This window comes from Myxocyprinus asiaticus, chromosome 39 (assembly GCF_019703515.2).
Source record: "Myxocyprinus asiaticus isolate MX2 ecotype Aquarium Trade chromosome 39, UBuf_Myxa_2, whole genome shotgun sequence".
In the NCBI taxonomy this organism is placed as follows: Eukaryota; Metazoa; Chordata; class Actinopteri; order Cypriniformes; family Catostomidae; genus Myxocyprinus; species Myxocyprinus asiaticus.
Genome location: NC_059382.1, coordinates 34687697 through 34708914, shown reverse-complemented (window position 1 = coordinate 34708914; position 21218 = coordinate 34687697). Strand labels below are relative to the sequence as shown.

The 21218-nt window shown below is 38.4% G+C and overlaps 1 protein-coding gene across 4 annotated transcripts in view; it reads right to left on the bottom strand.

Moving 5' to 3' along the window:
- The window catches only part of LOC127430135 (TPA-induced transmembrane protein), a 114116-nt gene that overhangs the window by 10149 nt on the left and 82749 nt on the right, over positions 1-21218 (bottom strand). The window contains exon 6 of one of the 4 annotated variants that reach the window (XM_051679652.1): positions 14416-16625. The exons of 2 other annotated variants lie outside the window; for them this stretch is intronic. In XM_051679652.1, the coding sequence (XP_051535612.1) occupies positions 16587-16625 (39 nt within the window). In that variant the 3' untranslated portion in view covers positions 14416-16586. One more of the 4 variants, XM_051679653.1, reaches the window with a different exon arrangement.

The following is a 21218-nucleotide window of genomic DNA, read 5'->3' as shown; positions in this document are numbered from 1 at the left end:
ACAAACAGCACAGAGATGCCTTCAGCCTGGTTGGGCCCCTTACGTACATCAGTCAAATTTTTCAGCAAAAGCTAGAGGAGTTGCTATCCTTATAAGGAAGAATTTCCCTTTCATACATAAGCAAACTATTGCAGATCAAAACGGTAGATACCTTGTGGTTTGATCAATCAGCCTTCAGTTACGTTAGTCAATATATATGGCCCAAATTTCGATGATCCGTAATTTTTTACTAAAGTAAATGAAACTCTACCTAACCTGCAAGACTCAAATATCATCATCGGGGGAGACTTTAATTGTGTCTTAGATCCAGCTCTTGACAAACAACTGAGTCAGTTAACTGCGTCAAAGTCTTGTAAAACTATTAATAATTATATTAAAAATCTCAGTATAGTAGATATCTGGAGATTACTTCACCCCTCTGATAGAGATTATTCCTTTTTCTCTTCTGTGCATAAATCTTACTTGAGAACTGATTATTTTCTAATTGATTCCAAATTAATATCTATGGCAACCGCCTCAAAATATCATAATGTGTTAATATCAGACCATTCCCCACATTCATTGGATTTGAATTTAGGTGTAGTTAAAGGAGAATATGCGTGGCGAATGAATAACAGTCTATTAAAGGATAATTAAAGCGGTTCTGTGATTATCTCAGGGAGAAAACAGAATTCTTCATATCTACAAATGTTAAAAGAGATGTTCATGATTCAACTCTTTGGGAATCTATGAAAGCTGTTTTTTCCGATTAACATTTTTTTTTTTCAACCATTAAATATATACATAGCAGAACACACATATACAGAATCAATATGTGCTTATTCTCCAAATTAATGACTGCCCCATCTCCCACGATACAGAGTTTGGGGCAAAATAAAATTTGAGAGGCCAAAACCTCGCACATAAAACTCTAAATCCTCATCTAAAATTCCTGCATCTTAACACATCCCCAAAAGACATGGGTTGTGTCTCCATCTTCTAATTGACATCACCAGCAGGTGGGTGTGTCTTTAAGACCAAGCCTATGCAATCTAGAGGGGGTCCAATAGACTATGTAAAATCTTAAATTGCATGAGGTGAACCCTTGCGTCTCTGGATGCAGATTTGACATTTTGTTTAATCCCAGCCTACTCTCCCTCCTCCAATACCAAATTTAGATCTTTCTCCCATAATCTCTTAAGAGAAGTAGAAGTTCCGTCTCCCAGACTCTGAATTAGTAGGGAGTAATACACCGATGCTTCATGACCTTTTCCAAAAGCAGTAATCACCTCTCCCAGAGTGTCTGCTGCTTTAGCAGGGTGTAAACCACTCCCAAAAACAGTACAGAGCAGGTGGCGCAGCTGTAAATACTTATAGAACTGAGTTCTAGGAATCCCAAAAAGCTTAACGAAATTTTGAAAGGATCTCAACACTCCATTCTCATACAGGTCACCGAGTGTAGTAATCCCCCTCCCAATCCACTCTGACAAGCAAAAAGGGGACTTGTTGATGCATAGTTTGGGGTTCAGCCATATGCTCGAGGCAACATTTAAAAGAATTTCAGAATTAAACAGTCTGGATACTTTAGTCCATACCAAGTTCAAGTGCGAGATAACGGGATGTAATTTAGCTTCTCTGATTAATTTGATAGAAAGGCTCTGCAGTGGCGAAATAGGGGCAAGATCTTCCTGTTCTATACAGAACCAGGAAGGGGCTCTCTCAGGTCAAAGCGACCAATGAGCCAAATGTCTGAGACCGAATGCATAATAATAAAATAAAATCTTGGGTAGGTCTAGCCCACCTTTGTCAATCGGCCTATGTAACTTATTGAAAAGTAATTTGGGACGCTTACCATTCCAAATGAAAGATTTTGCTATGCTATCAAATTGCTTGAAATAAGAGAGGGGGATATCTTCAGGGAGAGACTGCAGTAAGTAATTGAATTTTGGAATACAATTCATTTTAATAACATTAACCTACCCAATCATAGATAAATGCAATGAAGCCCACCTGCCCACATCACTCGAAAACCGTTTTATTAAGGGGTCAAAATTAACTAACTAAATCACATAAATTTGCTGGAAATAAAATACCCAAATACTTAATGCCCTGTTTGGGCCACTGGAAAGCACCCGGCTGGAAAGCCATTTCTGGGCAGTACACTGTCAGAGCCAAAGCTTCGGATTTAGACCAATTGACTCTATATCCTGAAAACTTAGAATAGGAATTAATAATTCTGTGGAGGCAAGGCACAGATCTACTGGGGTCAGAGACAAATAATAGAATATCATCTGCGTAAAGCAAGAGTTTATGTGCCATACCTCCCGCCGCCACCCCTGGAAAATCATCCTCCTTTCTTATCGCGATTGCTAATGGTTCCAGGGCAAGACAACAATAATGGGGAAAGAGGGCAACCCTGCCGGGTGCCCCTATCCAAAGTAAAATAATCTGAAATTAGTCCAATTTTTTGTACCGCCACTACTGGGTGTCTACAAAGTAACTTAATCCATCCAATAAACGTACTCCCGAACCCGTATATTTCCAAAACCTTAAAAAGATAATCCCATTCTACCATATCAAACGCCTTTTTGGCGTCAAGTGAGATGGCAGCGACCGGAGATTGTTCATTCGCTACGCACAACATGATATTGATGAGACGCCTAATGTTATCAGAAGAGCTACGGCCCCGAATAAACCCCACCTGATCTATATGTATAAATGATGTCATAACTTTACTTAGTCAATTAGCCAAAATTTTTGACAAAATTTTTACATCTAACTGGATCAGGGAAATTGGACGGTAACTTTTACACTCGCTTGGATCTTTGTCCTTTTTAAGAATCAGACTGATCCGGGCTTGTGTCATGGTTGGAGGAAGCTTTCCATTCTTTAATGATTCTGTATAAACTTCTAACAAAAGTGGAGCCAGTTCTGTAGCATAAGATCTAAAAAATTCAGCAGCAAAACCATCTGGCCCCGGAGCTTTGCCGGTAGGTAAGGCCTTAATTACCTCGTCAAGTTCCTCCAAGGTTATCTCAGAATCAAGACAATTTCTTTGCTCACTTGTCAGTTTAGGAAGTTTTAATGGTTCCACAAAGTTTCTAATATCTTCATCAGTAGACAAAGACGTAGAACTATAAAGAACAATATAGAATTCTTTAAAAGCATTATTAATATCAGTGGCCGAGGTAAATATTTCACCACCAGCAGATTTCACTGAGGCAATAGTAGAAAAAGACTCTCTCTGCTTTATATATCTAGCCAAAAGCTGCCCTGCTTTGTCCCCTGACTCAAAGTATGACTGTCTTGCCCTGAATAACCAAAACTCCACTTTCCACGACAAAATAGTATTATATCTGTATTTCAATCGGGTCAATTCTCTGAGGCCATCAGACGACATTCTGCACTTCAGCTCTGCCTCTGCACTTTTAATATTCTCTTCCAACTCCACAAGTTCTCGTGCTTTGGATTTTTTGATGAATGAGGCATACTGTATGATCCGACCCCTAAAAACTGCCTTAAGTGCCTCCCAAGCCACACCCACAGAGGATACTGAGGACCAGTTGGTCTCCATATAAACATTGATTTCGGTCTTTAACATTTGTTGGAAATCAGGATTTTGCAAAAGGGATACATTAAAGCGCCAACTATATGATTTCTTCTTCTCCGTATATGGCAACATCTCCAAACTCACCAGGGCGTGATCTGAGACTAAGATGTTTCCAATTGAGCAATCCACAACAGATGAAATGAGGGACTTAGATATCAAAAATAAATCTATTCTAGAACAAATCTTATGGACTGATGATAAACATTTATAATCTCTCCCAGATGGGTTCAAAAGTCGCCAAATATCTGCAAGACCAAGATTTTTACACATCTTGTGAAGTGTCACCATTGCTCTAGGGGGCTTACACACTTTTGCTTCACTATGATCAAGGACTGAGTCCATCAAAAGATTAAAGTCTCCTCCCAATATTATATCATGAGGGGTGCCAGTGGCTTGCAACATCCCTTCAAGATCTATAAAAAAGCCCTGATCATCAGTGTTAGGTGCATAAATATTAGCCAAAATCAACCTTTGCCCCTGAATTTCAGCTAAAACAATAATGTTTCTTCCTAATTTATCTTTAATCTGTTTGAGAAATTTGAATTGTAGATGTTTATTAATCAATATAATGACTCCCCTACTCTTACTTGAGCCAACACTAAAGAAAACATGTCCACCCCATATCTTCCCAAATTTTTCAGCTTCCTGCGGGGAAAGATGTGTTTCTTGAAGAAACACAATATCATATTTCTTACGTTTAAGAAATAACCTTCCTTCTTTTTATGGGGTACCCCAACCCATTCACATTCCATGTGGAGAGAGACAACTTTGACACATTGATATAATAAAAATAAATAAATTGTGTGTCAAAAACAAGATTACACAGACCACATTCCCCATTAATGCAACAATCAAACCCTGAACTTCCCCCCGATCAAAACAAACAGAATAAAGAAAAACATGCGCATTAACCCTGCACACGACAGCGCCAACCGGCGTCAATCCCTTAAAACTCAAAGAATCCATGTACGCCTACGAGAGTCCCCGCGACAACTTTGCCATCGGATTGCTCAAGTCCGGTGCTTCTATACAAATTTTGTAAGGCAAAATTACATAACAGAAAATACTTTGTAAAATAGACCCCAGCCAACAGGCAGAATAATGTAGATTCATTCACAGAACCGTCTCGAAGGTGTGATCCTCCACAAAATAAACTCCAGCTGATATAAAGCCGTTCAGTTTCCTTGGACAGACAAGCAATTGTTCAGTGAGCCAGCTGTTATGAGTTCAGCGGATGACATAATCATTCCAGTGTCCCGTAAAAATACTCAAAACAGACTCCAGCCAGCAGGAGGAATAAGCACAAAGGACAAACAGATTTAACCACAGCTGTTCCAAAGGAGTGATATTCAACAGAACAAGCTCCAGCCGCTAGGCGGAGCCAGCACGAAATACAAAACCGGCATCACGGTTCCTCGGATGATCAAGAGCCAAACTAACTTGGAGGCCGCAAAAAAATAAATAAAAAATAAATAAATAAAAAATACACAGTAACTTACTCAGCCCGTCAACTTTATAAAAGACATCCTTTATGTGAGCACGTAGATATTTTGTGGTCATCCAAAGTGTCCATTCTCGATCTGGCCGGAAACTTCAGTGTAAAAAAGATCTTCCGTCAATGCAAAAGTTTCTTGGAGTCATACCACAAAACAAACTCCAGCCGCTAGGCGGAGCCAGCACAAAAAGAAACAAAAATGGCACCCAGCTTCCTCAGATAATAGAGTCCCTGAACTGCGAGTCAGTCCACTAATATAAGAAACATCAAATGGTTTACTCACTCCAGTGTATTTATGAAAGAGAGTGCCTGTTTTGGACATGTAAATACTTTGCGACCATTCTTCGTTTCTATTCTCAATTTGGCCGGGAACATCATTGCAAAAGTGTTCTTCTGCTGGTGTAAGAGTTTCTTACATTCCTTGAACTGATCGCGTTTCTCTCGTCGAATTCGCAAAGTCCGCGAAAAAGAAAATATTATGGTTCTTCCAAGAAAGCTTTCCTTTGCTCCTTGCCTGGCGCAACACCAGATCTTTATCAGATGATCTCAGAAATTTGGCCAAAATCGATCGGGGCCTTTCTCCCTCAGCAGATCTGCGAGCCGGGACTCTGTGAGCTCGCTCGATTTCCAGCTTGTGGCCTGTTATGTCGAGCAGACTCGGGAAGAGCTCGTCCAGGAATTTCACCATATCTCTGCCCTCTTCATGCTCAGGAATTCCAACAATTTGTATGTTATTCCTTCGGCTCATATTTTCAAAATATTCCAGTTTTTCCGAAATTAATTCCAAATCTGTTTTGGACACGGGCGGATTAGCGGATATTTCCCTTTCCGATGACTCAAGATAATCGTTTTTCAACTTCTGTCACTCTTGTAAACAACTCAGAGAATTTTGTTTCCATCGCCGTAATCGATCGACGTATTACAGCGAGATCTTCCAAGTCAGCAAGAACCTTCGTCAGCATTACCGACATGTTGGACAGTTGACGATGAATTTCATCTACCGACATGCCGTCCAAATCGAGTCCCCGGCTCGCAGTCCCGCCAGAGGCCTCAGCTTGAACATGTAAGTGTCTTTTAATGTCTCCAGAGTCTGAAGATTTTGACTTCTTTGCCATGTTTACCTCAAAGAGCAAGTATGTAATTGGGTGTATCGAATCTCACCAGATTATAACATGAAAATAATTAAAAAACTAGCAAAGTTCGCAAAGCTCGTGTCTCACACGTCTGCTTCTCACATGGCGTCCCCCATGAAAGCTGTTTTAAGAGGAAATGTAATAGCATATGAGCCTGCGGAAAGAAAACAGGAAAAAGGAATTGAGGACATGCTAATGCAGTTGGAGACGGAATATAGAGCCACTCAGAGTGCTGAAACGTTGAATAAAATTATAAAATTTAAATATGAATATAATGTGTCCATGTCTAAAAATGTATTAAAAATACTCAATCAAGTTAAGCAGCAATATTTTGAACTAGGAGATAAACTGCAAAAACTACTTACTTGCCAGTTGAGACATGCCCAAGCATCTCGAGCTATACACTCAATAAGATCAGATAGTGGCAAACTCTTAAATGATCTTATTGATATAAATAGGTGTTTTGCTAAATTTTATGAAGATGTATATAGGTCCCAGGAGAATACAACTTCAAACACAGCGATTCATTTCCTAGCCAATTTGAATCTTCCAAAATTCCAAAATTGTATTTTCCAAATAACAAATCCCCTGGCCCAGATGGGTTTACCACTGAATTCTTCAAGAAATTTAGTGATATAATTTCCCCCTTTCCTGTACGCATGTATAAACATAGTGGCAATGCCTCTGAGCTGCCTCCTACTTTATATAGGGCCAATATAACTTTGATTCCCAAACCAGGACATGATCCCTTATTGGTCTCATCTTATCGTCCTATTTTGCTGATCCCAGTAGAAACAAAACATATTGGGAAAATACTGTTAAATCATCTGAGAAGCCACATTTGTTATTCATCCTGACCAAACCGGCTTTATGCCTGGCAGACACGTTTTTTAATTTGCGTCGTCTTTTTAATATTTGATATGCCAAACATTATACAGACACAGCTATAATTTCTCTTGATGCGCAGCGCGCCTTTGACCAGGTAGAATGGTCATACATGAGATCTGCCATAGAAGCATTTGGATTTGGGTCTGTCTTTAAGGGCTGGATTGAAACTACCTATGCTCACCCTGTTGCGTCTGTAATCACAAACCAGAATGTGTCTCCTCCCTTTAAGATATGCAGAGGAACGCGACAGGGCTGCCCCCTCTCATCATTTTTGTTTGCGATTCTTATTGAGCCCCTGGCTGTGAGTATAAGGCAGCATCAAGATATTAGTCCTATAAATATTAAAGGTCTCCCCCACCATCTCTCATTATACGCAGATGACATTTTATTATATATTTCCGACCCTCAAAAGTCTGTCCCTTCAGTTTTGTCTTTGATCAAAACATTTGGAACCTTTTCCGGCAATTAACTGGGAGAAGAGCGAATTAATGCCCATTACAAGAATCGACCCACAATTTTGAATTCCATCCCTTTTAAAAAAGCACAAAATTATTTTGTGAATCTTGGAGTTACAGTTACTAAGAGCCCAAAGATCTACTTAGAATAAACTGGCGATGAATATTAGATCAGTTAAAGTGAAATATTGAATTTTGGAGGACGCTACCCATGTCAATGGCTGGTAGGATTAACTCAATCAAGATGGTGGTACTCCCATGATTTTGTACATTATTCAGGCAATTCCCTGTTTTATAACACAAAGTTTTTTTTAAACAATTAGTTGCTGTAATTGTGGCTTATTTGTGGGATTATAAGAGTGTGCGAATATCTAAGAAGCATCTATGTAAAGCTAAGAAGGATGGAGGGTTTATCCTACCACAGTTCAAATATTATTACTGGGCAGCTAATCTAAGCATTTTCTCCTGGTGGAAAAAATAGCCCATTAATGTACATGGAGATCCTTCCTGGCTTAGGGTGGAACAAGCATTTTGCAATAAGACATCTCTTGCTGCTCTTCTCAATAGTCATAATAAAATTGATAAAGCCTTATATGATAATCACTTTGTTATAAATAACGCTCTAAAATTATGGAAGCAAATTAAAACTTATATAAAAGCTCCTGACATGTATCTAGATAGCCCAATATGTCATAACCATGCTTTTCCTCCTGGTTTGCTTGACTTAGGTTTTAAACAATGGGAGAAAGACGGCATTCAAAACATAAAGGATCTGTATACAGATGGGAAATTTGCCTCATTTGAACAATTAAGAAGGGCCTTTAATATCAATACCTCTAGTTTCTTTAGATACTTACATGTTAGGGACTTTGTGAAGAAACAGCTTTCAGATTTTAGTATGATGAATCAGCATGACACACTTGAAGAAATTAATAAATTCAATCCTTTACATCGGGGAGTAGTGTCGTTTTTTTATAGCATTATGTTAAAGCAAGATGTCACAAATACAACTGTGATTAAACAGGCCTGGGAAACAGAACTGGGTTTAGAGATTAATTCAGATAGTTGGGAAGAATGCCTTGGGAACATATACGCTTATTCAGTTAATGTAAGGCATAATTTGATTCAGTTCAAAACTTTGCACAGAATATATTTATCTAAAGTTAAGCTACATAGCTTATTCCCAAAGGTTTCTCCACTCGGCAACAGATGTAAGGTAGCAGAGGGGTCTTTGACTGACACACTATGGCTGTGCCCTAAACTACAGGAATATTGGGAAAGTGTATTTGACTGTTTTTCGAAAGCTTTCAAAAAGTATATTGAACCTTGTCGACTCACAGCTATTCTTGGAATATCCAGTAATCTAAAGATGATAGACATACAGGAAAGACAAGCTATATTATTTGGTATGATAATTGCTAAGTGGTTGATTTTGCAAATGTGGAAAACTGATTTAGTGCCTAAGTTTGAAATGTGGGCCAAAGATCTTGTAAATATGCTTGCATTGGAAAGGTTGAGATACATTAATAATGACAGTCTTAAAGTATTTGACAAAATCTGGGGACAGGTTTTGGATCATCTTAAAATAACTAAAGCAATGCTTTCTTAGCCCACTGACAACTGTTACTGCCAAACTTATTAGTAATTGATGACTGATGACCGTAATCACTGATAATATAATTAACACTGTGCCTAAATTATTAGATGGCTAATAGGATAATGCGCATAGTTATTTATTTTATTTATTTATTATTACTGTGTTTTTTTTTTTGTGTGTGTGTGTAATTATTATTTTTATAATGGTGGTACAAATTCTATTACTATTTTAGTTTATAATTCTATGAATGAATGATCCACATATTTACAAGCTTGCATTTTGTAGCATTATCTGTCCAATGATAATTTGTCTTTGTATGCATTTGTCCCTCAATTTTGTTTTTGTTGTAGTAGTTCTTAGTTTTGTGTTTGTTTGTTCTGTGAAAAAGCAAAAATACCCAAATAAATGTGGGAAAGAATCTGAATGTCAATGAAAAAAAATAAAAAAAATAATAATAAAACAAAATCTTGGGTAGGCCTAGCCCACCTTTGTCAATCGGCCTATGCAGCTTACTGAAATGTAAACTGGGATGTTTACCACTGCAAATGAAGGACTTCGCTATGCTATTAAATTGTTGAAATAAGAGAGGGGGACATCTATAGGGAGAGACTGTAGCAGGTAGTTGAATTTTGGAACACAATTCATTTTAATAACATTAACCTTCTCATTCATCGATAAATGTAATGAAGCCCACCTGCCCACATTGCTCGAAACCCTTTTTATTAAAGAGTCAAAATTAACTAACTAAATCACACAAATTTGCTGGATGTGCCGTTTTTTAGGCCGGGGGTCATGTGACGCCATGCAAGGAGCAGACGTGTGAGCGACAAGCTCTGCACACTTTGCTGAATTTTCGATTATTCTCATGTTATAATCTGGTGAAATTTGATTCACCCAGTTACGCATTTGCCCTTTGTTGCAAAACATGGCAAAGAAGTCAAAATCCTCGGGCTCTGGAGACATTAAAAGACACTTACGTGTTCAGGATGAAAGCCCCGACAGGCCTACAGACCGGAGACTCTATTTGGATGGTGCGGCGGGAGAGGAGATCCAGCGTCAGTTGTCCAACATGTCAGTGATGTTGACGAAGATTCTTGCTGACTTGCATGCAAATAAAATTCTCTGAGTTAGCTACAAGAGTGACTGATGTTGAAAAACGAATCGATTTTCTGAAATCTTCAGAGAAGGAATAACCGCTAATCCGCCCGCAACCAAAGTTGATTTGGAACATCTCCTTGAAAAGCTTGAAGATCTTGAGAATAGAAACCGCAGGAATAATGTTCAAATTGTTGGAATTCCTGAGCGTGAGGAGGGCAGAGATATGGTGAAATTCCTAGACGAGTTTTTCCCCAAGTCTGCTCGACATAACAGGCCACAAGCTGGAAATCGAGCGAGCTCACAGAGTCCCAGCTCACAGATCTGCTGAAGGAGACAGGCCCCGATCGATTCTGGCCAGATTTCTGAGATCATCCGTTAAAGATCTTGTGTTGCGCCAGGCGAGGAGCAAAGGGATGCTTTCTTGGAAGAACCATAATATTTTCTTGTTCCCGGACTTTGCGAGTTCGACGAGAGAAACGCGATCGGTTCAAAGAATGCAAGAAACTCTTACATCAGAAAAGATCTCATTTGCTCTAATGTTTCCTTACAAACTGAGAATAGAAACGAAGGTCGGTCGCAAAGTATTCACATGTCCAAATCAGGCAAAGTCTTTTATAGAATCAATGTCTGAGTAAACCATTGGATGTTTCTAATGTGAGTGGGCCTGACTCGCTGTACTTACTCTTGAGGAAGCTGGGCGACATTTTAGGTTTTTTGCATTGGCTCCGCCGTGCGGCTGGAGCTTGTTTTGTGAATAACACTTTCCTTAAAGAAACTTTTCCATTTAAGTTCCCGGACAGATTGAGAGTGGACACTATGGATGACCGCAAAATATCTACATGCTCACACAAAGGATGACTTTTATAAAGCTGACGGATTGTGTAAGTCATGGTATATACTTTTATGCAGCCTCTGAGTGAATTGACTCGATCATCCGGGGAACCGGGATGCCGGTTTTGTTTCTTTTTGTATTGGTTCCGCCTAGCGGCTGGAGCTTGTTCTATTGAATAACATTCCTTTGGAACAGCTGTTGATTCATCTGTTCGTTCTTCGTGCTTACTCCTCCTGCTGGCTGTGGTTTGTTTTGTAGATTTTTTTACGAGACATTGGAATGATTATGTCATCCGTTGAACTCATAACAGCCGGCTCACTGAACATTCGTTTGTCTGTCCGAGGAATCTGAATGGTTTTATATCAGCTGGAATTTGTTTTGTGGAAGATCACATCCTTGAGACAGTTCTGTGAATAAATCTACACGTTCTTTGTGTTCATTCTTCCTATTGACTGGGTTTATTTCACAAAGTATTTTGTGTTATGTAATTTTGCCTCACAAATTTGTGAGGCAAAATTGAGCAATCTGATGGCAAAGTTGTCGTGGGGGCTCGTGGGCGTTCATGGACCTTTTGAGTTTAGAGGGATTGTCGCCGGTTGGCACTTTTGTGCGCGGGGTTAATACGCACGTTTTTCTTTTTTCTGTTTGTTTTGTTCGGGGGTTGACTGTTTCACTAATGGGGAATGTGGTCTTCATAATTTTGTTTTTGGCACACAATTTATTTTTTCTATTATATCAATATGTCAGTTGTTAAAATAAGTGTACTATCTCTCTCCACATGGAATATGAATGGGTTGGGGCACCCCATAAAAAGAAGGAATTATTTTTATTAAGGTTATTACTTTTCTTAAACTTAAGAAATATGATATACTGTTTCTTCAAGAAACACATCTCTCCCCGCAGGAAGCTGAAAAATTTGGGAAGATATGGGGTGGACATGTTTTCTTTAGTGCTGGCACAAGTAAGAGCAAGGGAGTCATTATATTGGTAAATAAACATCTACAATTCAAATGTCTCAAACAAATTAAAGATAAATTAGGAAGAGTAATTATTGTTTTAGCTGAAATTCAAGGGCAAAGGATGATTTTGGCTAATATTTACACACCTAACGCTGATGATCAGGGCTTTTTTATAGATCTTGAAGGGATGTTGCAAACCGCTGGCACCCCTCATGATATAATATTGAGAGGAGACTTCAATCTTTTGATGGATTCAGTCCTTGATCATAATGAAGCAAATGTGTGTAAGCCCCCTAGAGCAACACTGACGCTTCTCAGGATGTGTAAAAATCTTGGTCTTTCGGATATTTGGAGACTTTTGAACCCGTCCGGTAGGGACTATAATTTTTTTTTCATCAGTCCATAAGATTTATTCTAGAATAGATTTTTTTTTTATATCCAAATCCCTAATTTCATTTGTTGTTGATTGCTCAATTGGAAACAATTTAGTCTCAGATCACGCCCTGGTGAGTTTAGAGGTGATGCCACATATAGTGAAAAAGAAATCATATAGTTGGCACCTTAATGTATCCCTTCTGCAAAATCCTGATTTCCAACAAATGTTAAAGACTGAAATCAATGTTTATATGGAGACCAACTGGTCCTCAGTATCCTCTGTGGGCGTGGCTTGGGAGGCACTTAAAGCGGTTCTTAGGGGCCGGATCATACAGTATGCCTCATTCATCAAAAAAATCCAAAGCATGAGAACTTGTGGAGTTGGAAGGAAATATTAAAAGTGCAGAGGCAGAGCTGAAGCGTCGTATGTCAGCTGATGGCCACAGAGAATTTACCCGATTGAAATATAGATATAATACTATTTTGTCGCGGAAAGTGGAGTTTTGGTTATTCAGGGCAAGACAGTCATACTTTGAGTCAGGGGACAAAGCAGGGAAGCTTTTGGCTAGATATATAAAGCAGAGACTTTTTCTACCATTCGCTCAGTGAAATCTGCTGGTGGTGAAATATTTACCTCAGCCATTGATATTAATAATGCCTTTAATGAGTTCTATATTGATCTTTATAGTTCCACGTCTTCGTCTACTGATGAAGATATTAGAAACTTTGTGGAACCATTAGATCTTCCTAAACTGACGATTGAGCAAAAAAACTCTATTGATTCTGAGATAACCTTGGAGGAGCTTGACGAGGTAATTAAATTCACATTTGCATGTGATTTGGACAAGAGCGGCCAGAGTTTTTAATTCGGACATTTATTTAAATGTTGCCTCAAGCATATGGCTGAACCCCAAATTATGTATCAAAAAGTCCCATTTCTGCTGGTCAGAGTGGATTGTGAGGGGGATTACTATGCTCAGCGACCTGTAGGAGAGTGGAGTGTTGAGATCTTTTGAGAATTTGGTTCATAATTTTGGGATTCCCAGATCTCAGTTCTATAAGTATTTACAGCTGCGCCACATGCTCTGTACTGTTTTTGGGAGTAGCACACACCCCCCTAAAGCGGCAGGTGCTTTGGGAGAGGTGATTGCTGCTTTTGGAAAAGGTCATGAGGCATCAATGTATTACTCCCTGCTAATTCAGAGTCTGGGGGATGGAGCCTTGACTTCTCTCAAGAGAGTATGGGAAAAAGATTTGAATTTGGTATTGGAGGATGGAGTGTGGACTAAGATTCTGAAAAATGTCAAGTCTGTATCTAGAGATGCAAGGGTTTGCCTTATGCAATTTAAGATTTTACATATATTTTATTGGACCCCCTCTAGATTATATAGGCTTGGTCTTAAAGACACACCCACCTGTTGGCGATGCCAATCAGAAGTTGGAGACACTACCCATGTCTTTTGGGGGTATGTTAAGATCCAGGAGTTTTGGTTGAAGGTTCGGAGTTATTTGTGTGATGTTTTGAACATTCAGGTTTTGCTTTGTCCCAGACTCTGTATTTTGGGTGATGGGGCGGTCATGAATTTAGGGGATAATCACATTAAAAATTGGGTTCTGACCAGTCTCATGATTGGCAGGCAATTAATTTTAAGGGGTTGGAAGTCAAGTGGAGCACCCTCTTTTTCGGAGTGTTGTGTGGAAATTGGGAGGGTAGCAGCATTTGAGGAAGCGGTAAGTAGAAGGCTGGGGTTTAGGGACTTATTTGTTAAAAAAATGGGGCCTCTCCTTTTTTGGGGGACTCTCGGGGAGGGGATATGGAGAGTGTAGTTTAGTTTAATCATGTATGCTTATTATTATTTGTATATATATATATATATATATATATATATATATATATATATATATATATTATATATTTTTTTTTTTTTTTTTTGGATTGTGTGTGTGTGTGTGTTATGTGGGACCACAGGGGTGTTCGTTAGGGGTCAGGGTGGGATTGTATTAGTGGGGTTTAAATGTAAAATGTTGATTCTTTATATATGTGTTGAGTTTTTCACTGTCATGTGCATATGAATCAATAAAAATGTTAATAAAAAAATCAAAAAAATAACTGCTTTGAATGCTATTATTTTGATTTTCAAATATATTTGCTTGGAATTAATTATATAAAGTGATTCATTTCAAACCTTGTTTTGTTTTACAGCTCATAAGCATAGGAGTATGTGGCTGGCCACGGGTGAGGGGCATGGTGTGTGTATTGATACATAATTCTGATTGTCGCTCCAGGAAAATGCTGCCTTGTAACTACTGGTCTAGGATCAGCTTCCCCACCTCAAAATCAAAACTTAATAACTAGTAAGAAGTGAAGCCTGACTGTAGATCTAGAAAAACGTACTATGGACCCCACCCATCCATCCCACTACCTTTTTGAACTGTTGCCTTCTGGCCAGTGCCACAGAGCTCTGAGCACCAGAACAGCCAGGCACAACAACAGTTTTTTTTCCCTCAGGCTATCCATCTCATGAACAGTTAAAACTGCCCCGTTGTGCAATAATCATATGCAATACCCAGCTCACTCTATTTACATTTATGTAACATATCATACTTCTTCTACATGATACATTCCCTTGCACATAACTGTATACAGTTGAAGTCAGAAGTTTACATACACCTTATCCAAATACATTTAAACTCAGTTTTTCACAATTCCTGACATTTAATCGTAGAAAACATTCCCTGTTTTAGGTCAGTTAGGATCACTACTTTATTTTAAGAATGTGAAATGTCCGTGCTGAGTGACTCCAGCCAGGTCTCCTAAGCAATGAAATTGGCCCGGTTGCAGGGAGGGTAGAGTCACATGGGGTAACCTCCTCGTGGTCGCTATAATGTATGGTTCTCACTCTGGTGGGACACGTGGTGAGCTGTGCGTGGATGCCGCGGAGAATAGCGTGGGCCTCCATCTCCACGGTAACGCGCTCAACAAGCCACGTGATAAGATGCGCGGATTGACGGTCTCAGATGCGGAGGCAACCTCCAAAAATCAGTACACCTCCTATCAGAAGCTAACTGGCTAATTGTCTAAAGGCTTGACATAATTTCCTGGAATTTTCCAAGCTGTTTAAAAGGCACAGTTAACTTAGTATATGTAAACTTCTGACCCACTGGAATTGTGATATAGCCAAATCAATAATCATTCAATGAAACTTGAAACATGCAAGAGATGACTTTTATTAATCTGACACATTGCTTAAACTTGTAAAAAAGACTCTCTCCACTGGATTTTATCTTAACTTCCAAAACTTTTCAAGTCATCGTTCATTGAAAATTAAAGCTGCACTACGTAAATTTGTGCTCTCTAGTGACATCTGCGGTTGAAACTTAAAATTGCAAGCAATCTGCGGAAGAAAACATCAGTCATGTTCTGTCACTGCTCTTCTGGGGGATGAATCTCCCAATTTGAGCTTACCTGGACATCAACTGTGTGATCATGACTGGAGCCAGAGTCATAACATGCTATTTTCATGTTGATATTATGCTATACGATTAAACATTTGAAATGGAAATATTACGCTTTTCTGACACTCAAAGCACTTTTAAATAGAGAACAGGGAACTCTCCTCAGCCACCGCCAGTATATCTTAATATGATTATTCAAGTGTTTTATCTACTATTTATGTTTGAATTTTACCACAATTTTCAATTTAAGAGGTTAAACTGGTGATATGGCTGATATGAGTTCAATAGAAGACTATTATTTTTATACTATATTGTCAAGAAAATTTACTACAACAGCATGTCTATGCAATGTACACAATAACACTGTAAACCTAAAACTTAAACGAGGATTCAATAATGATGGTGATAAAATATACTTTATTAAATGTAAAAATGATATGCTTAAATATGCAATATAACAATTACAAGTCAATCTCAGTAGTCATGTATATTAAACGTCACAGTAACTTCACCAGACAAAGTAAATACATCGTGATCGGTTAACACACGAGTACTGTTCAATTCATAAAAGCATGACAAGCTATATAAGCTTCAACAACCCTACCAGAAAACATATCCAAGCATTATAGCAGGTAAAAAACTTCACCAAATGGATAACAGATAAACATCCATCTAGACTGCAACGATGCTGTCCTGAACTGTGTGAGTGTTACTGAACTGAGCTGATCAGCGTAGTTAGTTTCTCCAACTGGAACATGAGCAGGGTTGGGAGGGTTACTTTTGAAATGTATTCCACTACAGATTACAGAATACATGCTGTTAAATGTAATTTGTAATGTATTTTGTTAGATTACTCAAGGTCAGTAACGTATTCTAAATACTTTGGATTACTTCTTCAGCACTGGTACATTTTTTCACTTGTTTTGACTATAAAAACTCTGTCAGTACAGTAAGACAAAATACACATGTTAAAAATACATTCTCTGAAAAACCTAAATATCTTATGCAGTGTTGTTTCTAAAACAAGATAAATCAAATATTTTTACAGGAAAACAATACAAAAATTATTATCAAGAATAAGATTTTTGCCCTAATATAGAAATTATGATCCAACATGAATTTTCTTGATAAAAATATATGATTGTGCCTGGTAACATGTGCATGTAAAATGGCAAGAAATAGCATTTTAGCTTAGCGTAAAGCTGACAATTTACACAAGGTTTATTTCTATTTCTTCTGCTCCAAACTTACTTCAAACTTACTTCTCTGTCTGCTCATATGAATGTAACACATCATAAGAAAGTGTTTCACCGCTGCTCAAACGCTCTTTGGATCGCATAATTTATATGTATAAATGTGTTCCATCTGAAAAGACTAAATATTAAATGAAACAAATGACAATAAAATACAAAGTAATCTCTTCAGTAATCAAAATACTTTTTGAATGTAACTATTCTAAATACCAATGATTTAAATTGTAACTGTAGTGGAATACAGTTACTTATATTTTGTATTTTAAATACGTATTCCCGTTACATGTATTCCGTTACTCCCCAACCCTGAACATGAGACAGCCGGTACTTCTTTCCTGTGTGTGCGGACATGATGTAATGACGCAAGGATGAATGTCATGAGCCAGCAATTTAGCACCAATTCGAACCCGACAGCTCAAAATACAAATAATTTTTATAGGCTTACCATAGTGAATTGGGGTAAGGAAAGGACATTGTTTTGAACACTGATTATGTACTCGATCAATAATGGCAATTTGTTCATTTTTAACCCAAAAATCTTACATAGTGCAGCTTTAATGGGATCCTGCCGCTTTGTCGCGCCATGACGCCACAGAGTGAATGGGGCTTTAATCACCAGCTTCTTATTCAGTGAAATGATTGCGGTGCATAAGTTCTTCTTCGCCACTACACAACTCAATCTCTAGCGATTAAAATCTGAATATTTACTAGCCAGTTGCTAATAACAGACATATTTTAGTAGCATAGTGCAACATTTAGTCGCATATGCAAGTGATTTACTTGCAATATAGAGGTCTGCCAGGTTAAAGTGATAGTTCACCCAAAAATGAAAGTTCTCTCATCATTTACTCACCCTCATGCCATCCCAGATGTGTATGACTTTCTTTCTTCTGCTGAACACAAATCTCAGCTCTGTAGGTTCTCACAATGCAAGTGAATGGTGATCAGACCTTTGTAGCTACAAAAAAGGAAACATAAAAGTAATCACATGACTCCAGTGTTTAAATCCACATTTTCAGAAGCAATATAATAGGTGTGGGTGAGAAAATTTCCACTTTAACTTTTACTTTCAGATGTGAAAGTGAAACTAAACAGGCACCACATGTGACTTTCAGATGTAAAAGTGAAAGTGGAGATTTAGAATAAAAAAGTACTTAAATATTGTTCTATTTCTCACCCACACCTATTATATCACTTCTGAAGATATGGATTTCACCACTGGAGTCTTATGGATTACTTCTATGTTTCCTTTATGTGATTATTGGAGCTACAAAGATCTGATCACCATTCACTTGCATTGTGAGGACCCTCGGAGCTGGGCCCATATTCACAAAAAATCCTAAGGCTAAAAATAGCTCCTAATGCAGAAATTTAGGAGCAACTCTTAAAAATTAGGGGCGTGTCACTCTTAATTTTAGGACACGTACAATTTTCATTTTAAGAGTAATTCATGAAGCATTTTAATGCTTAAAGTAGCTCCTAAACCCACAACAGCTTAGAAGTCCTCTTGAGGACTTCTAAACCCCTAAGAGTGACTCCCAAATGATCCACAGCATGCCTACTGTCATCAATTCACATTAAAAACAATGTTTTAGAATATTATTATGACATAAACCTTTTAAAAAGGATATCACCTGAATCGCAATTGTGTCAGTGCATTTTAATAATATAACATTATAATATTATAAACATTATAATAGACATTGACCTTTAAAAAATTAATCATCTGAATCTTGAGGGTTTTTTAATCATTGCATATTTAGTTAGAGAGTTACCTCTCCTACGAATTGAAACAACCCAATTCCACCTGAGATAAAGGTTTTGACAATGCGCATGTGCTATTGGCCAAAGGCAAAATTAAACTGTGTTGAGCAGATGAATTGGTCATTTCTGTCAGAAGAATCATCTGTCAACTTGTATACAGTATGCCCGCTCTAGACCGCACATCGCCTGCCAATTCATAGAGTATGTTTTCCAGTGGGTGCGTGCTCGCTTCAGAGAAAAAAAGGCGGCATTCAAAGTCATCACAGTGTAGTTGATACAGTAGATGGTACACACGTTTGTTTCACTGCATCAACACAGGATGAAGAAATATTCATCAACCGAAAAAAAAAAAATCAATCTATCCATCCATCCATCCATCCACCCACCCACACATCCAGTGGCGATTTCTCAGGGCCACCAAAGCCTTCTCTGCTGGCGTAACATGCCTAATAAATAAATATTTTTTCATCCTTTCAATCGCATTGACCTTTTTGCCTATGTATTTTCAATCGCTTTCCACTCCTAATTAATCTACAAACGAATAGCAAAAAACAAAAACATTTATCCAATCAGAATTTATTCCTCTATGCTTACAAGTATGACAACTTTTTCACAAATCGCATGCCCAAAGCCATGCTCGTTAGCCGAAGCAACACGCGAGTCTGAGCTCCACCCCGTCAAGCCTTCAGATTTTCCACAGAATCCCTCAACTATGTAAGTGAATAGGCATTTAAAGTCAGACTGTCATATTCATCAGCCAATCAGATTGATTTATTTGTTCTTGTGGGTGTGGTCTTTAGGATATTTCCCAGTTCAGGCCTTCTAGCCTTGAGTGACGCAATCACGCTTTAAGTGATGTACGTAATTTGAAAGCGAAGAGCGTAAGATCTTGCTGACAAGTCGGCTGTCATCACTGCCGCTATCGCCATTGAGAAAGAGATCCTTATGGATTTAAAAACCTAAGATGTTCTGCATGATCGTGCGATTGATTAATTAAACAGGAAAGGAGGACTGATTTTCACTTCAAGCAAATTGGTAAGTGCTTTTTGCATTGTTATAGCAACATCAGGAGTTTTCAAGTGTAAATTAGGCTGTTTGAGCATTCAGTGTCAGACCAAGTTTTGAAAAGTAACCGTGTACCCTGACGAAACAAGATTTATTGCAAGCAAAATTTAAATCGCAAATATTATTAGAGCTTTTTCTTGGTATTAGACCTCCTTGGTTCTGGCTTTCGTGTGTGGATGTGTTTTTAAAATTTAAATTGGTATTATTAGTTGACTGCCATGTAATGTATACAGTGTCTTATTCATTGTGAAACTGTGTTTTATTAATGGCATGAATCGCACTGAAGGCCTAGATTTAAAATGCATGGGCCGCGACTGCATCCATCTATATATTTGTTATATATCTTATATACACTCACCGGCCACTTTATTAGGTAAACCTGTACATCTACTTATTCATGCAATTATCTTATCAGCCAATCATGTGGCAGCAGTGTAATGTATACAATCAGCAAATGTGGGTCAGGAGCTTCAGTTAATGTTCACATCAACCATCAGAATGGGGAAAAAAAATTGTGCTACTACTGTCAGCTTAGAACAGGTAACTGAGGCTGCAGTGGGCACAGGCTCACCAAAACAGGACAGTAGACAATTGGAAAAACATCGCCTGGTCTGAGAAATCTGGATTTCTGCTGAGATACACAAATGGTAGGCCCACTGCATCCTCAGTTTTCTGTTCTTGGCTGAAAGAAGTGGAACCAAATGTGGTCTACTGCTGCTGCCTCAAGGTTCAACACGTTGTACATTCTGAGATGCTATTCTGCTCACTATAATTGTACAGAGGGGTTATCTGAGTTACTGTAGCCTATCTGTCAGCTCGAACCAGTCTGACCATTCTCCATTGACCTCTCTCATCAACAAGGCGTTTTCATCCACAGAACTGCCGCTTACTGGTTGTTTTCTGTTTTTGGCACCATTCTCTATACATTCCAGATACTGTTGCATGTGAAAATCCCAGGAGATCAGCAGTTACAGAAATACTCAAACCAGCCCGTCTCACACCAACAATCATATCACAGTCTAAATAACTGAGATCACATTTTTCCCCATTCTGATGGTTGGTGTGAACAATTCCTCATGTGTCTATAAGGAATTTGCTGATAAATAGCGCTTCCCTGTCTACCAATCACTTTGGAGATTTAAAAGAGCGTGCTCATAAAATGTGACATCATCCATAGCAACAAGGTCAACTCCACCTTACGCTTATCTTAAGACAGTAGCACATGGTCCCAAATAACTCAAAAACAAAATATTTGATAG